The 21,707-nt window shown below is 57.6% G+C and overlaps 1 protein-coding gene, 1 long non-coding RNA gene and 1 pseudogene across 3 annotated transcripts; 2 read left to right on the top strand and 1 right to left on the bottom strand.

Annotated features, from left to right (window-relative positions):
- Positions 1 to 2,504: 2,504 nt before the first annotated feature.
- On the bottom strand, positions 2,505 to 7,071 carry LOC112428937 (uncharacterized). Its single transcript, XR_003021014.2, has 2 exons — positions 6,932 to 7,071; positions 2,505 to 6,643 (listed from the first exon to the last, which is right to left on the bottom strand). It is a non-coding gene; the product is annotated as an uncharacterized lncRNA (long non-coding RNA).
- LOC105494132 (ribonuclease/angiogenin inhibitor 1) lies at positions 6,965 to 21,611 on the top strand. 2 transcript variants are annotated; one of them, XM_011762272.3, is made up of 10 exons: positions 6,965 to 7,087; positions 12,487 to 12,590; positions 14,553 to 14,723; positions 15,200 to 15,370; positions 15,973 to 16,143; positions 16,223 to 16,393; positions 16,533 to 16,703; positions 17,017 to 17,187; positions 21,072 to 21,242; positions 21,347 to 21,611. In XM_011762272.3, the coding sequence occupies exons 2-10, from the start codon at positions 12,505 to 12,507 to the stop codon at positions 21,432 to 21,434; spliced, it is 1,371 nt and encodes a 456-aa protein (XP_011760574.2). In that variant the 5' UTR covers positions 6,965 to 7,087; positions 12,487 to 12,504; the 3' UTR covers positions 21,435 to 21,611. The 2 variants fall into 2 exon arrangements, with proteins under 2 accessions (XP_011760574.2, XP_011760575.2); XM_011762273.3 differs by lacking the exon at positions 6,965 to 7,087 and adding an exon at positions 7,429 to 7,585.
- Positions 11,597 to 12,442, top strand: LOC112428940 (uncharacterized; annotated as a pseudogene).
- Positions 21,612 to 21,707: the final 96 nt, after the last annotated feature.

The following is a 21,707-nucleotide window of genomic DNA, read 5'->3' as shown; positions in this document are numbered from 1 at the left end:
GCTTGAACCCGGGAGGCGGAGGTTGTAGTGAGCTGAGATTGCACCACTGCACTCCAGCCTGCGTGATATTTAAACTGGAAGGGCAGAGCAAGACTGTCTCAAAAGAAAAACAAAACAAAACAACTTGAAGCGGCAGGGTTACAGCTCCGTGATGGCCCCTGCAGGCCCATAGGCAGAATGTGCTGAGGGCAGCAGCTCAGGGCAGTTCTGCAGCCACATTTATACCCACTTTTTTTTTTTTTTTTTTGAGATGGAGTCTCGCTCTGTCGCCCAGGCTGGAGTGCAGTGGCCGGATCTCAGTTCACTGCAAGCTCCGCCTCCCAGGTTTACGCCATTCTCCTGGCTCAGCCTCCCAAGTAGCTGGGACTACAGGCGCCCGCTACCTCGCCCGGCTAGTTTTTTGTATTTTTTTTTTTTAGTAGAGTCGGGGTTTCACCATGTTAGCCAGGATGGTCTCGATCTCCTGACCTCGTGATCCACCCGTCTTGGCCTCCCAAAGTGCTGGGATTACAGGCTTGAGCCACCGCGACCGGCCTATACCCACTTTTAATTTCATGCAGATTAAGGGGCGGCTCAGGCAAAAGTTTCTAGGGAAGGGGTAGTAACTCCCACAACGCCTGGCCTGTTTTCTTTCACTTCCAGCTTGCCTTTGAATTGTTTCCTGGGCAAAGCCAGGAACCCTCGAGAGGCTCAGCCTCACTGTGGGTCTTGCCTGGCCTCCATCAACTAGAAGGCCACGTAGCATTAAGTTAATCGACCATTACTTTAAATGGCATGGATACCACTCACACAGTATTGAGAAAACGAAGTCAGATACAAAAGAGAACATGCAATGTAATTCCATTTACATAAAGTTCAAAATAGGCAAAGTTAGTATGAGGAATATAGAGGCTAGAAGACTGGTGATTTTAAAGTTCCGGGCCTTTGTACACGCTGTTCTATCTACCTAGGGTGCTGTTTCCTCGCACCATGTAAATGCAAACATACAGATCAAGTTACCTCCTGGCTGGGCACGGTGGCTCAGTGTCATCCCAGCACTGCGGGAGGCCGAGGCAGGCAGATCACCTGAGGTCAGGAGTTTGAGACCAGCCTGGCCAACGTGGTGAAACCCCATCTCTACTAAAAATACACAAAATTAGCCAAGTGTGGTAGTGGGCACCTGTAATCTCAGCTACTCAGGAGGCTGAGGCAGAATTGCTTGAACTGGGATGCAGAGGTTGCAGCGAGCTGAGATCGTGTCACTGCACTTCAGCTTGGGTGACAGAGTGAGACTTCGTCTAATAAAAAAAAAGGGCCGGGCGCAGTGGCTCACACCTGTACACCTGTAATCTCAGCACTTTGGGAGGCCAAGGCAGATGGATCACAAGGTCAGGAGATCGAGACCATCCTGGCTAACACGGTGAAACCTCGTCTCTACTAAAAATACAAAAACAAAATTAGCCAGGCCTATAAGTGGGTGCCTGTAGCCTCTGGAGGCTAAGAAGGGAGAATGGTGTGAACCGGGGAGGCAGAGCTTGCGGTGAGCCGAGATTGCACCACTGCACTCCAGCCTGGGCGACAGAGCTAGACTCCGTCTCAAAAGCAAAAACAAACAAAAAGGCTGGGCTTGGTGGCTCACGCCTATAATCCCAGCACTTTGGGAGGCCAGGGCGGGCAGATCATGAGGTCAAGAGATTGAGACCAGCCTGACCAACATGGTGAAACCCTGTCTCTACTAAAAATACAAAAATTAGCTGGGTGTGGTGGCACGCACCTGTAGTCTCAGCTACTTGGGAGGCTGAGGTGGGAGAATTGCTTGAGCCCGGGAGGCGGAGGTTTCAGTGAGCAGAGATGGCACCACTGCACTCCTGACTGGGTGACAGAGTAAGACTCCATCTCAAAAAAAAAAAAAAAAGGTCACCTCCTAATTAACTGATCAAGACCTCCCATGTTCTGCTGCTGCACGGCTGTCCCCTCCAGCACCGTGTGTGTGTGTGTGTGTGTGGGACTGGCTGGTGTTTTGAGTATCTTTGGGTTCCCGGAGGTTAGCTCAGTGTTTGACAGGGCCCTGTAGGAATGGCTAATTCTCACAGCATCTCCACGCAGGAGGGAAGGAGAGGGTCATGCCTGGGCCCTGACAGGCGTCGTGTATCTGAGGCCCCCACATCAGCACAGATCTCTTGAGGCATACACCGTCCTGCTCACTGGTCTGCTTTCTGTCTGATTGAAATTGGTGGCTTAAGCCAAGACCTTCTCACTTGCAGTGAGGAGCCCTTATGGGGCAAAGATTTCCCCTCAGCCTGCTCTTTATGAGCTCCTTCTGCTAAGCGGCAGAACTTAGCCCATGAATCAGAGGTACCCTACACTCCAAACCTTAGGAGCAGTCCAGTCACCAAAATTCAGCTGTCATTCATTGCCAGTGTAAGTTATAGAAATACTACCCACTACGTAACCACTCAGATATGAACCTGTAACAGCCACCAATCAAGTTGAATTCTCAAATATTTGCTACTTCATCCTCAATGTTTTCTTTTTTTTTTTTTTTTTTTTGAGGCGGAGGCTCGCTCTATTGTCCAGGCTGGAGTGCAGTGGCGCTATCTCGGCTCACTGCAAGCCCTGCCTCCTAGGCATGCCCTTCTCCTGCCTCAGCCTCCCGAGTAGCTGGGACTACAGGCGCCCGCCACCATGCCCGGCTAATTTTTTGGATTTTCAGTAGAGACGGGGTTTCACCATGTTAGCCAGGATGGTCTCGATCTCCTGACCTTGTGATCCACCTGCCTCGGCCTCCCAAAGTGCTGGGATTACAGGCGTGAGCCACCGCACCCGGCCTTTTTTTTTTTTTGAGATGGAGTCTCGCTTTGTCGCCCAGGCCGGAGTGCACTGGCATGATCTCAGCTCACTGCAAGCTCTGCCTTCTGGGTTCATGCCATTCTCCTGCCTCAGCCTCCCTAGTAGCTGGGATTACACGCATGTGCCACCACGCCCAACTAATTTTTGTATTTTAATAGAGATGGGGTTTTACCGTGTTAGCCAGAATGGTCTCGATCTCCTGACCTCATGAGCCGCCTGCCTTGGCCTCCCAGTGCTGGGATTACAGGCATGAACCACCATGCCCGGCCAATGTTTTCCCATTTCACGTGTCACTTGTGAAAGTCCAGCGTGTGCTACACTTACACTATGTGTGCTTTCTGTACATACCTCATAATTAAAAAGACATTTTTAGACAAACATATTATTTATTTATTTATTTAGAGACACAGTCTCATTCTGTCATCCAGGCTGGAGTGCAGTGGTGCAGTCTCGGCTCACTGCAGCCTCCACCTTCTGGGTTCAAGTGATTCTCCTGCCTCAGCCTCCTGAGTAGCTGGGATTACAGGTGCAGGTCACCATGCCCGGCTCATTTTTTTAATATTATTATTACTACTTTTTGAGACGGAGTTTTGCTCTTTGTTGCCCAGGCTGGAGTGCAAGGGCGCGATCTCGGCTCACCAGAACCTCCGCCTCCTGGGTTCAAGTGATTCTCGTGCCTCAGTCTCCTGAGTAGCTGGAATTACAGGCAAGTGCTAGCACACCCAGCTAATTTTTGTATTATTAGTAGAGACGGGGTTTCTTCATGTTAGTCAGGCTGGTCTTGAACTCCCGACCGCAAATGATCTGCCGGCCTCAGCCTCCCAATGTGCGGGGATTACAGGTGTGAGCCACAGTACCCAGTCATTTTTTTGTATTTTTAGTAGAGATGGGGTTTCACCATGTTGGCCAGGCTGGTCTTGAACTCCTGACCTTAAATGATCTGCCTGCCTCGGCCTCCCAGTGTGCTGGGATTATAGGCGTGAGCCACCATGCCTGGCCTGGATATTTTTATAGAAGTAGAACAGGCACAGGACTCTCCACCCAAAGTCACCCTGGGGCATCTCTCCCCGGGGTCTGACTGAGGCCTTCAGCACCACAGTGCTTTCTCTAGAATGGCATCTCATGAACACTGGGGGTCTCCTGCCTCAGCCTGCCCCTGGATTCCCTTTCATGGGGAATGTGAAAGCTCCCTCTTTAAGCTAATGTGTAGCCTGGTGGGGCTGGATATGTGAGGGAGGGGCAGGTGAAGAAGGAGAGGGTAGCATCCCTCAGCCCTGCGTGGCACAGGATCAGGAGGAAAGGCACATTCGAGTCGGCCAGGACCTAGCAGAAGCGACCAAGAGTGGTCAGCTCTGGGGCGGTATATAAAACTGGGGGCGGGAATATGTCCATATACTCCTAATTCCACACTGGGTGAACTGGGTAAGTTAAAAAACAAGATAAAGACATAACTAGGTGAGTCAAGTAAGTTCAAAAATAAAAATGAAGTCCGGGCACGGTGGCTCACGCCTGTAATCCTAGCACTTTGGGAGGCAGAGGCGAGCGAATCACAAGGTCAGGAGATTGAGACCATTCTGGCTAACACGGTGAAACCCTGTCTCTACTAAAAATACAAAAAGTTAGCCGGGCATGGTGGCGGGCACCTGTAGTACCAGCTGCTCGGCAGGCTGAGGCAGGAGAATGGTGTGAACCCGGGAGGCGGAGCTTGCAGTGAGCCGAGATGGCGCTACTGTACTCCAGCCTGGGAAACAAAGCAAGACTCCGTCTCAAAAAATAAATAAATAAAATAAAATAAAAATAAATAAAAATGAAGACATACCTTTCAGGGGCTGTGGCCGCACTGTCCAGGAGGGAGGCCCAGCCACAGACACCGTGCTGGCCACACACTCAGCACCCATACATACCTGGGCACCTTCCCCACAGGGTGTCACAAAAGGAAGCCCAAACAGCCACTTTAAACATTTCCTTCACTCTTATGAGAATTGCCAGGAACAAATCTAAGAGGTCATGGCATAGAAAAGAATGAAATGAAACCAGAACATTTTAGCAGCTTTCGCAAAGATGTCATTCTTGAAGTGGTCAAGAGAACCAGTCCAGGAGTCAGGCTGGAGGCATCCTTCCAGCTTCTTGTCATGAATTTTAAACCTCACATCCAGACTCCAAAGCTTAGAGGGTTAAAGAATCAGCTACTGGTCACCAAGCTCACGTGTGCAGGATGAGGGTCACGGCCAGGTTGGCTGCCTTCCGGCCCTGAGCTTTCCTGCGGGGGTGTGTGTGTGTGAACCACCTTCTTTTTTTGTGAGACAGTTTCTTTTTTTTTTTTCTTTTTTGAGACGGAGTTTCACTCTTGTTGCCCAGGCTGGAGTGCAGTGGCATGATCTTGGCTCACTGTAACCTCTGCCTCCTGGGTTCAAGTGATTCTCCTGCCTCAGCCTCCCAAGTAGCTGGGATTACAGGCAAGCACCACCATGCCTGGCTAATTTTTTGTATTTTTAATAGAGATGGGGTTTTGTCATGCTAGCCAGGCTGGTCTCAAACTCCTGACCTCAGGTGATCTGCCTGCCTTGGCCTCCCAAAGTGCTGGGATTACAGGTATGAGCCACTGTGCCCAGCCAGAGTTTCATCTTGTTGCCCAGGCTGGAGTACAATGGTGCGGTCTAGCCTCAGTGCAACTCTGCCTCTCGTGTTCAAGCGATTCTCCTGCCTCAGCCTCCCGAATAGCTGGGATTACAGGTGCCCGCCACCACGCCTGGCTAATTTTTGTATTTTTAGTAAAGACAGGTTTTTACCATGTTGGCCAGGTTGGTCTTGAACTCCTGACCTCAGGTGATCTACCCTCCTCACCCTCCCAAAGTGTTGGGATTACAGATGTGAGCCACTGCGCCCGGCCAGAACCACCTTCTTTAAAGATGATCAAGCCGGATACAGTGGCTCCTGCCAGTAATTCCAGCGCTATGGGAGGCTGAAGCAGGAGGATCACTTGAGCCCAATTCAAGACCAGCCTGGGCAACACAGGGAGACCACTTCTCTACATAAAATAAAACAATTAGCCAGGCGTGCTGGCGCCTGTGGTCCCAGCTACTTGGGAGGCTGAGGCGGGAGGATCGCTGGAGTCCGAGAGGTGGAGGCTGCAGTGAGCTGGGATCGCGCCACTGCAGTGCAGCCTAAGCAGCGGGGTAAGACCTTGTCTGGAAAATAAATACATAATAAAGGCAGTCAGAGAAGAGGTTTAGCAAATTGCTAAAGAACAAATCTGACGTACCGTCAGTTTCCTTGCAATCTTCATCTGCCAAAATGTCAATTTTGTGAACTGGGGACTAGTCAAAAACTTAAAGTAAACCCACTTTTGTGGAGGTGGGGTCGCTTTGCGTTTCCCAGGCTAGTCTGGAACTCGGCCTGCGCCCCTCAGTACCGGGGCTCGGGGCGGCGCTCGGGTGTCTTGGCCGCAGAATGGACGCGGGAGCAGCTGGGTCCGCGATGAGAGCTGGGTCCGCAGCTCTGCAGGCCTTGCGGGCTGGGGTCCCACGAAACAAAGGCGCAGCCAATGGCCGGGACGGGCAGCGTGGATCACCGGGCCGTGGCTCCCTCGAGGGTCGCGATCTCGGCGCAAAGGAGCCCCTCTACCAAGGTCGCCTAGAGGCGCGACCCCGACATGCGGAGCCGCCCCAGGGGGGCTTCTCCCGGGTCCCTCCTGTCCCGAGGCCGCCGCTTTCTCCGGGGGCCGCGCTCCGCGCCCCAGCCAGGCCCGACCCGCGCCTGCGACTCCGCCTCCACGGCGCTGCCGCTCCGGGTCTGGCCGCCTCCTCCGAGGATTCTGAGGAATCGCCGAGAAGTGTCTGCCAGTGCGAGGCCACAGCACGGGCCCGCCAGGCCCCGCCCCCAGCACCAAGCCCCGCCTACTAGGGAGACCCCGTCCCCACGAGACCCTCTCGCCCCCGCATCGAGCCTCGCCCCACGAGCCCCGCCCCTGCGCCGGCTGTACTTCGCCGAGCCCCGCCCCCGAGCCGAGCCATGCCCTCTAGGCCCCGCCCCCGCATCGAGACTGCGCCCATCAGGCCCCGCCCCTGCGCCGAGCCCCGCCCAGTAGTCCCCGCCCCCGCACCTGACCGCGCCCACCAGCCGGCTCCAACACGCCCGCGCCGCTGACTCTGGCGGCTGGAGGTGTCGACACATTCAACCCGTTCTGCTGGCTCGAGAAGGAAGTCGGCCGTCTCGCTCTGGGTCTCCAGGCCTGCGACCGTCCGCCAGTCGTCCCGAGGTCAGTAGCTCCAGCGGTGCGTCAGCCTGTAGCCAGGCCTCGCCCACGCCGGCCTCGGTCGGGCTTTCGGAAGACGCGCGCCTAGCGCTACTGAGGCCCCTGCTGCGCGGGCGAGTGGCGCGCTCCCGCGGCGGGGCGGGGTCGGGCGGGGCAGGGGTCTGGGGCCGGCAAGGTTGCGCTGGGCAGATGCGCCGCCCGGCGGATGTGGCGCTCCCTGAAGACGTCATCGCGCCGCGAGCTCCCCTTTGGGGCGCGCCGGAAGCCCCTGCGCGGGGCGGGGGGCGGTGCTGCGCCTACGTGGGTCGTTCTCGCGTGGCCGTCATTCCCCCTAGTGCCTTAGATTCCAGCGAGCTACGCAAGCAATCTTGGTCCAGCCGAGCTTTCTTCCCCAAATCACGTAACCCTTGACCTTATTCCCCCAAAGAACCGGCCTCCCGGGAAGGACCGCTCTGGCGGAGAAGACTCGAACGGCTCCCACCGCCGGGCGTTGGGGGAAAGGTGGGCGGTCTCGGTCGTGCGAGGTCGGGGAGGGAGGGTCCTTCGCCCTCCATTGCGGAGCCTCGCTCTGGGACCACCGGGAGACCGGACGCCGGGCCGCGAAGCTACCGCCTGGGGCTGCGGGGAGGAGAGCGACAGAACTGGAACGGCTCTTAGGGGCCGGCGTCAGGGCCGTCCCCAGGGTTGGCGGAAATGATGAAGGGGCCCCAGGCACATCGTGTTATTGGGCGAGGTTCCAGCCAAGGTGCCCACGCGCCTCGGGGGAAACCAGAGGATTTCTGCACCCTTTCCCGAGGACAGTTGGGTAGTGTTTCAGAACGGCCTTAGAACCAGGCAAGGCCCCTTTCTAGGATGGTGGAAAGCCTAAAGATATGAAAACAGTCTCAAGTGTCGTCTTAGCGATTGGTCGAGTAAACCGAATACGAGCGGGAGACTGCACACGATATTGCCGTTAAGAGTTACATTGGGGCCGGGCGTAGTGGCTCACCCCTGTAATCCCAGGATTTTGGGAGTGCGAGGCGGGCGGATCACCTGAGGTCAGGAGTTCAGGAACAGCCTGGCCAACGTGGTGAAACCCCGTCTCTACTAAAAATACAAAATTAGCCGGGCGTGGTGGCAGGCGCCTGTAATCCCAGCTACTTGGGAGGTTGAGGTAGGAGAATCGCTTGAACTCAGGAGGCGGAGGTTGCAGTGAGCCGAGATGATGCCACTGCACTCCAGCCTGGGTGACAAGAGTGAAACTCCGTCTCAGAAAAAAAAAAAAGGTTACATTTGGCTGGATGCGCTGGTGCAGCCTGTAATCCCAGCACTTAGGGAGGCCAAGGCGGGCGGATCTCTTGAGCCCGGGAGTTTGCGACCAGCCTGGCCAACATAGTGAGACCCCCGTCTCTACAAAAAAATGGAAAAAATTAGCCAGTTGTGGTAGTGAACGCCTGTAGTCCCAGCTACTTGGGACGCTGAGGCAGGAGGATGGCTTGAGCCCTGGAGGAGGAGGCTGCAGTGAGCTATTGTCTCATCCCTGCTATAACGAATTTGCCATAGATAGGTTGTTTTATAGGCCTGAAGCTCAGAAGCCCAAAGTGAGTTTTAGGAGGTTAAAATCAAGGTGTTGGCAAGGGTAGTTGCTTCTGGAGGTTCCCAAGGAGAATCTGCTTTTCCAACTTCTAGAGGCCATCTTCTTCCATCTTCAAAACCTGCTGTCTCTGCATAAGAACCCTCACGATAATATGCCGGCCGCCCAGATACCCCAGGATAGCCTTCACATCTCAATATTCCTAATATTTGCAAAGTCCCTTTTGTCACGTAAGGTAACACCACAGGTTTGAAGATTCGGATGTTGACATCTTTCAGGGCCATTCTTATTTTTAAAAAGGTACTGTTGATAATAATAGTTAAAATGTAAAATATTTGAAGGGATTAATTCGGAACCAAAAATGAGTGACTGCGGCCGGTGGAGATCCTGGGAACATGTGTCCAAGGTGGTTGGGGCAGCTTGATTTTATACGTTTTAAAGAGATATGAGGCATCAATGAAATACATTTAAGATATACATTGGTGGGCCGGGCGCGGTGGCTCAAGCCTGTAATCCCAGCACTTTGGGAGGCCGAGACAGGTGGATCACAAGGTCAGGAGATCGAGACCATCTTGGCTAACACGGTGAAACCCCGTCTCTACTAAAAAATACAAAAAACTAGCTGGGCAAGGTGGCAGGCGCCTGTAGTCCCAGCTACTCGGGAGGCTGAGGCAGGAGAATGGCGTAAACCCGGGAGGCAGAGCTTGCAGTGAGCTGAGATCTGGCCACTGCACTCCAGCCTGGGCGACAGAGCGAGACTCCATCTCAAAAAAAAAAAAAAAAAAAAAAGATATACATTGGTTTTGGCCGGATCTCAGCTCACTGCAAGTTCCGTCTCCTGGGTTCATGCCATTCTCCTGCCTCAGCCTCCCGAGTAGCTGGGACTACAGGCGGCTGCCACCTCGCCCAGCTAGTTTTTTTTTTTTGGTATTTTTTAGTAGAGACAGGGTTTCACCGTGTTAGCCAGGGTGGTCTCGATCTCCTGACCTCGTGATCCACCCGTCTCGGCCTCCCAAAGTGCTGGGATTACAGGCTTGAGCCACCGCGCCCGGCCAGAACTCTTGACTGATAGAAACGGAGGGTGTGTCCAAAGTTTTCAGGAGGGCCCAGCGGCTCTCCAAAACCTCTCCTCACAGCCTCGCCCATTTCGCGTCAGCCACAACAAATCATCGTCAATCTGTTCCATCATCTCCAGTCTGGTAGCAAAAAGGAGTATCTCAGGTTTGCTTTATTTTAGTGTTTGGGGAATTCTTGGAATCCGGCCTGTTTGTGGGAGGAGGCAGGGGCTGCCAGAGCTGGAGGGATGGTCTGGGGGAAGGCGGGTGCAGGCGCCGGTTCCGGGAGATTAAGTGGAAAGGCTGGTTGGGGGCAGACGGTGGGAAACGGGATGCGGACGTCAGGCTTCACCCCCAACCGAGGGGGGAGTGGGGAAGCTGGGGTAGTAACTGGAACGAGGCCCGGGGACTGAGCTGGGCACGCTGGAGGCTCCGCCCGCCCCCGCCTGGGCGGAAGGAGCGCGAAGCGGCTCGGGCCTTGGGTCTGCGGCGGCGGCGGCGCCGGGTGAGCGGGCGCGGGCGGGGGCAGAGAAGCAGGGGAGACCCCCTCCGTGTTTTTCTGAGGTTCCCTCCCAGCCGTTTAGTATGCGGCAGGGTGTCCAGAACTAGCGGGTTCGAGGGACTCGACGCGGGCGGGGGTCCCAGGGACCGGGAACGTTTGCACGTCGCCTGAGCGTGGCCCGTGTCTCCCTAGAGGGTGGCCCTGCGCCCCTCGGAAGTCGCCTTGTCCACGTCCCCATCACGTCGGAACCGAAGGACCTGAATTGGCCTCCGAACGGCCCCTCCCGTGTGGCTCCCCGGGGCGGGGCGGCTCAGGCCTTGGGCGCTGCGGAGACCTCCCGCCCTAAGGTTGGGAAGGTCTGGTTTCCGGATAAGGGACCGTTAGGGCCGCTGTTCAGACCCCTGCCTTGACCAAAGCAGGCTGCTGGCTGGTGGTGGCGGGTTCCTGAGTGTGCTTTAGCCCTGGCTGTGTAGGGAGCCAGGGCCTCCTCCAGTCACAGAGAAGGGCGTTTACACCCGCATTTTCATGGGGTTCTCAGTGGGATCTGTGACCCACAGAGGTTCAGAAGGGCCTTCCTGGGATACAGCAGGGTCTGGCCAAGCCTGAGGGGTGGGGACGGGGCCACTCCCACAGCCCTAGTCCCAGATGGTCACAGGAGCGCTGGCCTCCCTGAGCCCCCACCAAGCTTTCTCAGGAGGAGGACACCCTGGGGCCACCTTTCATCTGGCTATGGAGGACACAGGAGTGTCGGGCTGGATGTGCGGAGCATGTGCAGCCTGGGCAGCTGCCTGAGGCTCTCCTTCCACCCCCCCTGCCGTCCACAGCACCTCCCGATGACTAGATTCTGGAGTCAGAGTTTGGGTGACCACACCCTGGTCGGTTTTGCTCACGTGCTTCGGGTCGGGTGGATTCAGTTCCTCCGCGTGGGGCCATGGGGTGTCACCGCCCTTTACCACTGTCCTTGCAGGCCTGGCGCCCAGGCGTGTGGACCCGAGCCCAGCCTTGCCTCTTTCCTCCTGGTTGGTACCAGGGGCCTCTTCCCTCCACTCATCCGGAGTGGACCAGCCGCCTCTGAACCAGCCCCGGGAAGAGGAGTGCCTGGCACACAGACTCAGGCAGCTGGGGGTGTCGGGGCACCAGGAGCCTCTCGAGCGGTCCTGTTGGCCGTCTTTCTGAAGGGCAGCTGGGGTTGCGTCATTTCCTGGAGTGGATCCTGCCAGCTCCCTGGGGCTTTTGGATGAGAGCCTCTCCCCAGCCCTGCCCGCCCTTCCCCTCAGTGTGGCATCAGGGCTGCTGCTTCCAGGGAGGCCTCCTGGCCGTCGAGCCTCCTCTCCAGGTTCCTGCCCTGCTGTAGTCCCCAGGCCAGTGCTTGGCAGGTGCTCAGGGAATGTATCCACCTACCGAGGTTTGGGGTGGCTGTCTCTGCCTGACCACTTCCCTTCCCCAGGCCCCTGGCAGGTACCTGAGCTGTGCTCACAGGGCTTCGGGAACCTCCTTCCATATTCAGGGCCTGTGCCTGGGGAGGTTTCAGGATGTGGCAGCCGTGCCCGTCCCAGGCTGACTCTCCCAGCTTGCCTGGCAGTCTGGCCTCTGGGCTGGTGTGCCGTGGGACAGGGGATGTGCCCTGGCCTGGTGCAGAGTCCCCAGCCCCAGAAGGGGGCCATGGAAGCTGGCACCCCAAGTGACTGCACCACCTGCTCTGTCTTGCTTGGGACACTGGCCGGGTCCAGGATCCTGGCATCCTGAGAGGTCTCTGGCTTTGTGGGCAACCTGCCTGGCCCGCCCAGTCCTCCTGTCCTCAGAGTGAGACACAGGCCAAGTGCACAGACTCCCTTGCTCCCCTGCGGGGGCCTCCAGGCTCACAGACCACCCCACCCTACCCTGTCCTTGCCCAGGCAAATGAGAGGCATGGGCTTCCTGGACTGCTGCTGTCCCGCCCTCTATAAGGCAGGAGGAGGTGCCCACAGAGGCTGGGTGGCGACAGCCAGGTGGTGGGCTGGCATCTGTGTTCCCAAGCTCTGCTGCCCATGGTGGCCTTTCTGGGGGTGGGTGCTGGTCCCTGCCCCCCTGCCCCACTCCCGACGGCTGCTCCAGAGACGAAGGTGGGGAAGGTGCTGAAGAGGAAGTGTTTGCTCCGGGAGAGGCTGCGGCTCCTCCTGAAACATCAGCCCTGTGGGTCCTGTTTGGACTTTTCTCGTTTGCAGAATCTCCGGCCCGTGAAACCGTGAGGGGATCTGGCCAAGACGTTCTCTTCCTTCTGCCTCCCACCCAGCGGCTCTTCACCTCCACCATGAGCCTGGACATCCAGTGTGAGCAGCTGAGTGACGCTAGGTGGGCCGAGCTCCTCCCCCTGCTCCAGCAGTGCCAAGTGGTCAGGTACACTTGCCCTCGGGGTGGCCTTGGGGTGCTGGCAGGGGCAGGCTCACGGGTGGCGGCGTCCTCTGAAGGGTGCACTGCTCTGGAATGCCTTGTTTATGGACGTGAAGTATGAATTCCGTGCAGCTTCCACGTGCATGAAATGTGATTCTTGTGCTTCTCGTCGACCATTTAGAAATGTAAAGCCCATTCCAGGCTCATGCAGTGTGGGCCGGCACTGGCCAGTGGGTCTCTGGCTCTGGTGTCTCCGCGCGTCTCCCTCCCTTGCAGACATGAGGGCAGGACACAGCTGGGGTCCCCTCCGTGAGCCTCCGTGGGGCGCTGCCTGTCCCTGCCAAGCTGGGGGCTGGGAGTCCTTGGCCCTCGAGGTCCTCACAACCCCAGTGGCTTCACAAGCAGGACATGAGTGCCTGGGTGGGTCTCATCTTGTCTCTTTCTAGCTGGTTATTTGAAGTAGTGTCAGGTTTGCGGAGGGTTATGAGGACTGTACGGGGCTCCCTGGTGGGGTGGTCCTGTGTACCTGCGGACGCTAGCTCTGGCCCAGCACCTCCAGGCAGAGTCTGCTTTTCCGTCCTGCCCTTTTCTTCTTCCTGACTGGTCCAGGATTGCGTGGCCCTCAGTCCTCCGTCTCCTTAGCCCTCTCCACGTCTGTGACTGTCCCCTCATCTCTCTGGTTCTGGTGGTCTGAGGGTCTGGCCGTGCTCCTGTAGGACGTCCTCTCTTGGGGCTTGTCTGATGGTTTCTCATGGTTGAAGTCCCGCATTTTTGGCAAGAATCCTCTTCACTGTGACGCCACTGCCTTTCCTCCTGTGACCGATCAGTGCCTTCGAGAGATACTTTAAATTCTTTTTGTTTTTAGAGACAGGGCCTCACTCTGTCACCCAAGCTGGAGTGGTTCCATCACGGCTCCATCATGGCTCATGAAGCCTCGACCTCCTGGGCTCAAGCAGTCCTCCTGCCTCAGCATCCCGAGTAGCTGGGATTACAGGCACCTGCCACCACGCCCGGCTACTTTTTGTATTTTTAGTAGAGACGGATTTCACCATGTTGGCCAGGCTGGTCTCGAACTCCTGACCTCAGGTGACGCCCACCTTGGCCTCCCAAAGTGCTGGGATTGCAGGTGTGAGCCACCGCGCCCGGTCTGAATTTTGTAATTTCTGTCTTTCCTTCACATTGATCAATTGTCATTCTTTTGTGAGCAAGACCTGGTTTTTTTCCTAGCTGTATTTATTCAGTTATTCATTTAATCAGGAAGGACTGGAGTATGTGTATTTGTCATGTTAGAAGCCGGTGTCACTGTGTATTTGCTCCGGTGTCTGAACTACCTGCTGCGTCCTGTTCCAGGCAGTTCCCATAGGTGTTACCTCAGACAGGTTTGATTTTTTTCCCTAGAGACAGACCAGGAGCTTTTGTGCTTCGTGCCTCAGGGTTGGAGGTGAGGAGCACGTGAGGCCTCAGGCACACGTCTGCATACGTGCAAGCATCTTAAAACTTTCTTTTTTTTTTTTTTTTTTTTTTTGAGACGGAGTCTCGCTCTGTCGCCCAGGCTGGAGTGCAGTGGCGGGATCTCAGCTCACTGCAATCTCCGCCTCCCGGGTTCACGCCATTCTCCGGCCTCAGCCTCCCGAGTAGCTGGGACTACAGGCGCTGCCACCTCGCCCGGCTATTTTTTGTATTTCTTAGTAGAGACGGGGTTTCACCGTGTTAGCCAGGATGGTTTCGATCTCCTGACCTCGTGATCCACCCGTCTCGGCCTCCCAAAGTGCTGGGATTACAGGCTTGAGCCACCGCGCCCGGCCTTAAAACTTTCACAGAACAGTTCCCCTCTTTTTTGTTTCATTTCTGCAACGTCCTGTGTGACTTGCCGTGCTGTCTTCTGGGCCCGCTGATGGGTTGTAATCTGCGCGTGGGGTAGTGGAGGAGCCTGAGCGTGGCCCGCATGACCCTGGGGTCCGGTTGCAGGCTGGACGACTGTGGCCTCACAGAGGCACGGTGCGGCGACATCGGCTCGGCACTCCGAGTCAACCCTGCACTGACAGAACTCAGCCTGCGCAGCAATGAGCTGGGTGACGCCGGCGTGCACTGCGTGCTCCAGGGCCTGCAGAGCCCCTCCTGCAAGATCCAGAAGCTGAGGTGAGGTGGGGCCTGGCACTGCCTCTGGCCTGGTGCGGCCTGCTTTGGTAGCCCGGCAGCAGGGGACAAAGCTGCCAGGGGCTCGTGGGCAGCTGTGGGTGGGCAGGCGGTGGCAGCGGGCATTTCCAGCATCAGCCAGAGGCACACAGGGCTGGTGGCCTCACGGCGGGGGGACAGGGCCCCTCCTGCCTTGTCCCAGCCCCTGCGCCCAAGGTCTGGGCCCGCCCGCCATCCCTGGCCTTCCAGCATCACCACAGGACCCCTGCTGAAGGGTGTGTCTGCAGACAAGGTTTCCCTGAGCCGAGCCACACGTGTGCCCTCCTTCACTCGGCCTGGAGACCCCAGAGCCCTGTCCAGGGAAGGAGCAGTACAGACCTACCGCCTGCAGAGCGCCGCTCTGGGCTCCAGGCTCTGGCAGGTGAAGGGTGTGGCAGTTTGGCTCAGGGGAGCCCTGCTGACGGCCAGGTATGCTCCAGCCTCCAGAACTGCTACCTGACGGGGGCCGGCTGCGGGGTCCTGTCCGGCACGCTACGCTCCCTGCCCACGCTGCAGGAGCTGCACCTCAGTGACAACCTCTTGGGGGATGCGGGCCTGCAGCTGCTCTGCGAGGGACTCCTGGACCCCCAGTGCCGCCTGGAAAAGCTGCAGTGAGTGTGTCCCCTGCCCCGGGACCCATGCTCTCCACTGCCTGTCCCCCAGCCAGCCCCCTATATAGCACATCGCCTGCCAGGAGCCGTGAGGAGGGACTCAGGTCACAGGGTCCTTGTGGTGCTCTCCCCTCTCCATGATGCTGGGACTGGGGGGATCTGTCGTCGCCCTCCCTCCCCCTCCAGTTGCCCTTTGCAAGGCACAGCTGCCCCAGGACCTGACAGTGGGAACAGACCTGGCCGTGAGTCCGGCTCCACTCACCACTTCAGTGTGTGTGGGGGGCCCGGCCACTGTGAGTTGACCACGGCCTGGCACGTGCAGGCGGCCCTGCCCTCCAGAGGCTGGTTTCTTAGTCCTGGGCCTGGTTGGGCCCCGAGGTCCGAGGTCGGGGAGGGGGTGAGGGTTTTCCGGAAGGAATGCCGGTGTCCACAGAGGCCTGGGCCTCTGGATGAGTCTGGGGGGCCCTCAGCACTGCCACCTGATGCCTAGGCAGGAGAAGGCTCAGGGAGAGATGAGACACCAGCACCCCCCTGCACTCCCTGGCATCACACCCTTGGCTGGTGCACATTCCTGTGTGGTGCTAAGCTCGGCTACCCCCCAGGCTTGAGTATTGCAACCTCTCGGCTGCCAGCTGCGAGCCCCTGGCCTCCGTGCTCAGGGCCAAGCCGGACTTCAAGGAGCTCACGGTTAGCAACAACGACATCAATGAGGCCGGCGTCCGTGTGCTGTGCCAGGGCCTGAAGGATTCCCCCTGCCAGCTGGAGGCGCTCAAGTAGGCCCTGGGCCTTGGGGAGGTGCGGGGTGTGGGCCGGGGGGTCCCATGCTGCTTCATGCGTGACCTGCGTCCCCAGGCTGGAGAGCTGTGGTATCACGTCAAACAACTGCCGGGACCTGTGCAGCATCGTGGCCTCCAAGGCCTCGCTGCGGGAGCTGGCCCTGGGCAGCAACAAGCTGGGTGATGTGGGCATTGCAGAGCTGTGCCCAGGGCTGCTCCACCCCAGCTCCAGCCTCAGGACCCTGTGGTGAGTCACCTCCCCGAGGCCTCCTTCCTGGAGGGTCAGGGGCCGCGGGCCGTCCTCAGAGCCCTCCCCCACCCGCTGGGCGCACCTCAGGCCATGAGATGGCGCTGAGGAAAGTCTGGGGGGGGTCCATGTCCTGCAGGATCTGGGAGTGTGGCATCACCGCCAAGGGCTGCGCGGATCTGTGCCGTGTCCTCAGGACCAAGGAGAGCCTGAAGGAGCTCAGCCTGGCCGGCAACGAGCTGGGGGACGAGGGTGCCCGGCTGCTGTGTGAGACGCTGCTGGAGCCCGGCTGCCAGCTGGAGTCACTGTGGTGAGTGTGGCTGTCGCGGCAGGGCCCTGTCGCCCAAGAGAGGGCCAGGGTCACCAAGGAGACCCGGGGAGGAGTGAGCGACTCCAGTGGAGGTGCTGGGCTCAGCTCTGGCGTTCAGAATGCATGGCCCAGGGAGCAGCCTGTGGTTTGATAGTAACGGCGCTTGGGGCTGAGGACCAGGTGCAGGTGCCCACACCTTGGGAGGCTCTCAGATGTTTTTGCTCAGGTCCATGTGGGGCTTTCAGGAGGAGGGCCAGTTGCAATTGTGGGCCAGCCTGGTCCGCGGCCAGGCCTCAGTCCCGCCTGTCCACAGGGTGAAGTCCTGCAGCTTCACAGCCGCCTGCTGCTCCCACTTCAGCTCGGTGCTGGCCCAGAGTAAGTTTCTGCTGGAGCTGCAGATAAGCAACAACAGGCTGGCGGACGCGGGCGTGCAGGAACTCTGCAAGGGCTTGGGCCAGCCCGGCTCCGTGCTGCGGGTGCTCTGGTGAGTGCGAGAGGGACACGAGTACACATATTTGGGAGGTCATGTGCACGTGTGCGAGCACATGGGCGAGTGAGCACAAGTGTCTGTGTGAGCACGGGTGTCCGTGTGTGCGAGCACATGGGTGAGAGTGAGGGCAAGTGTCTGAGCACGGGTGTCCGTGTGTGCGAGCACATGGGCGAGTGAGCGCAAGTGTCTGAGCACGGGTGTCCGTGTGTGCGAGCACATGGGCGAGTGAGCACAAGTGTCTGTGTGAGCACGGGTGTCCGTGTGTGCGAGCACATGGGCGAGTGAGCACAAGTGTCTGAGCACGGGTGTCCGTGTGTGTGAGCACATGGGCGAGTGAGCACAAGTGTCTGTGTGAGCACGGGTGTCCGTGTGTGCGAGCACATGGGTGAGAGTGAGCGCAAGTGTCCGTGTGTGAGCACATGTGGGTGTGAGCACGAGTGTGTGAGCATGAGTGTGCACATGGGTGAGGCGTATGTGAGCACGTGTGTGTGAGCATGAGTGTGAGCATGGGTGTCTGTGAGCACATGGGCAAGAGAGCACAAGTGTCCATGTGAGCATGTGTGAGCACGAGTGTCCATGAATGTGAGCATGTGTGAGCCCGAGTGTCCGTGTGTGTGAGCACATGGGCGAGAATGAGCAGTGTCTGTGTGAGCACAGTGTGAGCATGTGTGTCTGTGAAATCACATGGGTGAGAGTGAGCCCGAGTGTGAGCACAAATGTCCGTTTGTGTGAGCACATGGGCATGCGAACGAGTGTTCGTGTGACCACATGGGCGAGAGTGAGCATGAGTGTCCGTGTGTGAGTACATGGGTGAGCACGAGTATCCGTGTGAGCACGTGTGAGCACGAGTGTCCGTGTGTGAGCACATGGGTGAGAGCACTAGTGTGTATGAGCGTGTCTGAGCACATGGGCGAGAATGAGCGAGTGTACGTGTGAGCATGAGCGAGAGTGAGCACGTGTCTGTGTGAGCATGTGAGCATGAGTGTCCGTGTGTGTGAGCACGAGCCAGAGGAGTGTCCGTGTGAGAATGTATGAGCACAACTGTGTGAGCACATGGGCAAGAGTGAGCACAAGTGTTCGTATGTGTGAGCACGAGTGTCCATGTGTGAGAATGTGTGGGCATGACTGCCCGTGTGTGTGAACACATGGGCGAGAGTGAGCCACGTGTCCGTGTGTGTGAGCACGAGAGTGAGCACATGGGTGAGAGCACGAGTGAGCACGTGAGCATGAGTGTGTGAGCACAAGCGAGTATGAGCACAAGTGTCCATGCGATCACGTGTGAGCATGATTGAGCACATGGGTGAGAGTGAGCATGAGTGTCCGTGTGTGAGAACATGAGTGAGCACGACTCCGTGTGTGTGAGCATGAGTGTCCGTGTATGAGCACATGGGTGAGAGCACATGTGTGAACACGTGTGAGCACGAGCACGAGCGAGAGTGAGCATACATGTCTGGGAGCATGTGAGCATGATTGAGCACATGGGCGAAGAGTGAGCACGAGTGTCCATGTGAGCACGTGTAAGCATGATTGTGTCAGCACATGGGTGAGAGTGAGCATGAGTGTCCGTGTGTGAGAACATGAGTGTGAGCACGACTGTCCATGTGGGAGCACATGGGCGAGAGTGAGCACGTGTCTGTGAGCATGAGTGTGTGTATGAGCACAGCAAGAATGAGCACACAGGCAAGAGTGAGCGTGCGTGTCTGTGTGTGAGAACATGAGTGTGAGCACGACTGTCCATGTGTGGGAGCACATGGGTGAGAGTGAGCATTAGTGTGTGAGAGCACGTGTCAGCACGAGTGTGCGTGTGCATGAGTACATGGGTGAGAGCGAGCATGCATGTTCATGTGCTGGGCAAGGCAGGGTGGTGGCACCACTTTGAGTTCTCTTTTTAGCTTTGAAAGAGGTCATAGTTCATGAAACCTGAGAGCTTTATGCGGCTCTAGCCTCCCTGGCCACCCTGTGGTCCATCTTCCTGGAAGCCCCGCCCACCTTCCTCCCTCGCGGGAACCCTGCCCGGCTCAGGATGTCTTTCCGGGTCAGGATGTCTTTCCGGATTTCCTCCCTTTGTTGAAGGACGTTTTTCTTGCAGCTTCCTGAGAAATGTTTCTGCAGAAGGTAATTTTTGGAGGCCTTGTGCCCCTGCTCTGCCCTTGGATCATTTAGCTGGGTATAGCGTGTGCCACTGTGCCCAGCTTTTTTTTTTTTTGAGACAGTCTTGCTCTGTCGCCCAGGCTGGAGTGCAGTGGCACGATCTGGGCTCACTGCAAGCTCCGCCTCCCGGGTTCACGCCATTCTCGTCTCAGCCTCCCGAGTAGCTGGGACTAGAGGCGCCGCCACCTCGCCCGGCTAATTTTTTGCATTTTTAGTAGAGACAGGGTGTCACCATGTTAGCCAGGATGGTCTCGATCTCCTGACCCGTGATCCACCTGCCTTGGCCTCCCAAAGAGCTGGGATTACAGGAGTGAGCCACCATGCCCGGCCTAATTTTTTTATTTTTAGTAGAGATGGGGTTTCACCATGTTGGGCAGGCTGGTCTTGAACTCCTGACCTCAAATGATCTGCCTGCCTCAGCCTCCCAAAGTGCTGGGATTACAGGCATGAGCCACTGTGATCTTGTGCGCATGATCTGCTTTTTCTCAGCAGTTTTTCCAGATTTCTTTGTCCATTGTGTTCGGGGTTCCATGTGCTTGGCTTTGATGTGGGTCTTGTTCTTTGACTGTGCTGGATACTTGGTTCTAAGAAGATATGCCTTTGCTGATTTTTTTCTCTCTTTTCTTCCCTTTCTCTTTGGTGTGCCCATGAGCCTGTCCTGATGTCTTGTGGACTGGCCCTCTAATTGTGCTCTCCAAATTTTCTTTCTCTTCGATGTTTTATTTTTGGGAGATGTTCTTATTTACCAGCCAGTCTACTGAATTTCCATCCTCAGTGTTTTGTCTTTTGTTTGCTATTTCCCGTGTGCCTCTTGCCAGGGGCTTTCCATGGGTGGCTGGTCATCCTGGGCTGGGCACCAGGTTCTGAGTGAGGCCTCGGAGCCCTGGACAGTGGGCCCTGCAGGCTAAGTCATGCTGGACAGGGGGTCCTGCAGACTGAGTCATGGCTATGTTTCCCGAGGGCTTCCTCCTGCTGGGGGATTTCCAGTTGCCTGCCAAGGGACACCATCCTGGCTGCCAGAACCTTGTGGGTGTTCCAGGTGTGGAGAGGAACCTTGGGTCCTGGTCACTGCAGACTGGTTCCCCCTGAGCCACCGCACAGGGTGGGGGTCCTGCAGCTTCTCTGGCCCCCACTTTGGAGAGGCCCAGCACAACTCCTTGGCCTTGCTGTCCGGCCTGTGGCGGCTCCACCCCGGGAAGTGGGTGTCGGGTCTTGTCTCCTCCACCCTCTTGTCTGGCCTGTACCCTCGTTACTCTCTGGAACCTCAAGTCTGTTGTCCACTCTGTGCCTTTCTTGGTGGTCTCCATAACCTCGTTTCCCCACAGCTGCCCCTTGGCCTCTGGCTGGCTTCGAGAACTCTGAAGCCCACCCCGAGGAGAGGCAAGGGGGTGGGTGTGGCTCTCTGGGTGGACGGCATCTCCCTCCTGTCCTTTCTCCTCCCTGCGGAAGGTCTCAGATGTCAGGCTGCCGTGCCCCACTTGTCTGTGTGGCCTTTGTCTGTGGTGGGGAACCTGCCCAGGGCCATAGAGGGACAGTGAGACAAGCTGCCAAGGCTGAGCCTTGGGGACGGCCCCACCTGAGGGTCCCGAGTTGCCGAGCACAGGTGTCCGTCGGTCCTTGGGCTTCGCGGCGTGGGCCTCCATCGCACCGCCCAGGCCCAGGCTGCTCGGCCGGTCATGTGGTGCCAGGCACGCCCCGCACCCTGACCCCCACCCTGCTCCACCCAGGCTTGGCGACTGTGATATGAGTGACAGCAGCTGCAGCAGCCTTGCCGCGACCCTGTTGGCCAACCATAGCCTGCGCGAGCTGGACCTCAGCAACAACTGCCTGGGGGACGCGGGCGTCCTGCAGCTGGTGGAGAGTGTCCGGCAGCCGGGCTGCCTCCTGGAGCAGCTGGTGTATGTGAACGCGTTGGGCGGGTGGTGTGGCCAGGGCTGCCCAGGGAGGAAGGCGGGGGTTGGGGAGGACACAGGCCCATGCCTCCCTTCTGGCCTCTGTGCAGCCTGTACGACATTTACTGGTCCGAGGCGATGGAGGACCGGCTGCAGGCCCTGGAGGAGGAGAAGCCATCCCTGAGGGTCATCTCCTGAGGCGCTTCCTGCCGCTGCTCTCCCTGGACGACCGGCTTCGAGGCACCCCTGGGGCTGACCAGCCCCTGCCACGTCCTCGCCCTGCATATCCTAGGTTTGAAGAGAAACGCTCAGATCCGCTTATTTTTGCCAGTATATTTTGGACACTTTATAAACCATTAAAGCACTTTCTTGGCAGGAGGGGCTCTTGTCCTTCCTGGGGTCCCTGCGAGTTGTGCTGGCATCAGAGACGACACCACCTCACGTGGCATGGGTTTCTCACTGCCTAAGGGA

The sequence above is a fragment of the Macaca nemestrina genome, chromosome 12, assembly GCF_043159975.1.
Source record: "Macaca nemestrina isolate mMacNem1 chromosome 12, mMacNem.hap1, whole genome shotgun sequence".
NCBI classification, from domain to species: domain Eukaryota; kingdom Metazoa; phylum Chordata; class Mammalia; order Primates; family Cercopithecidae; genus Macaca; species Macaca nemestrina.
The sequence above is the reverse complement of the archived record's forward strand: the minus strand, read 5'-3'. Positions and strand labels throughout refer to the sequence as shown.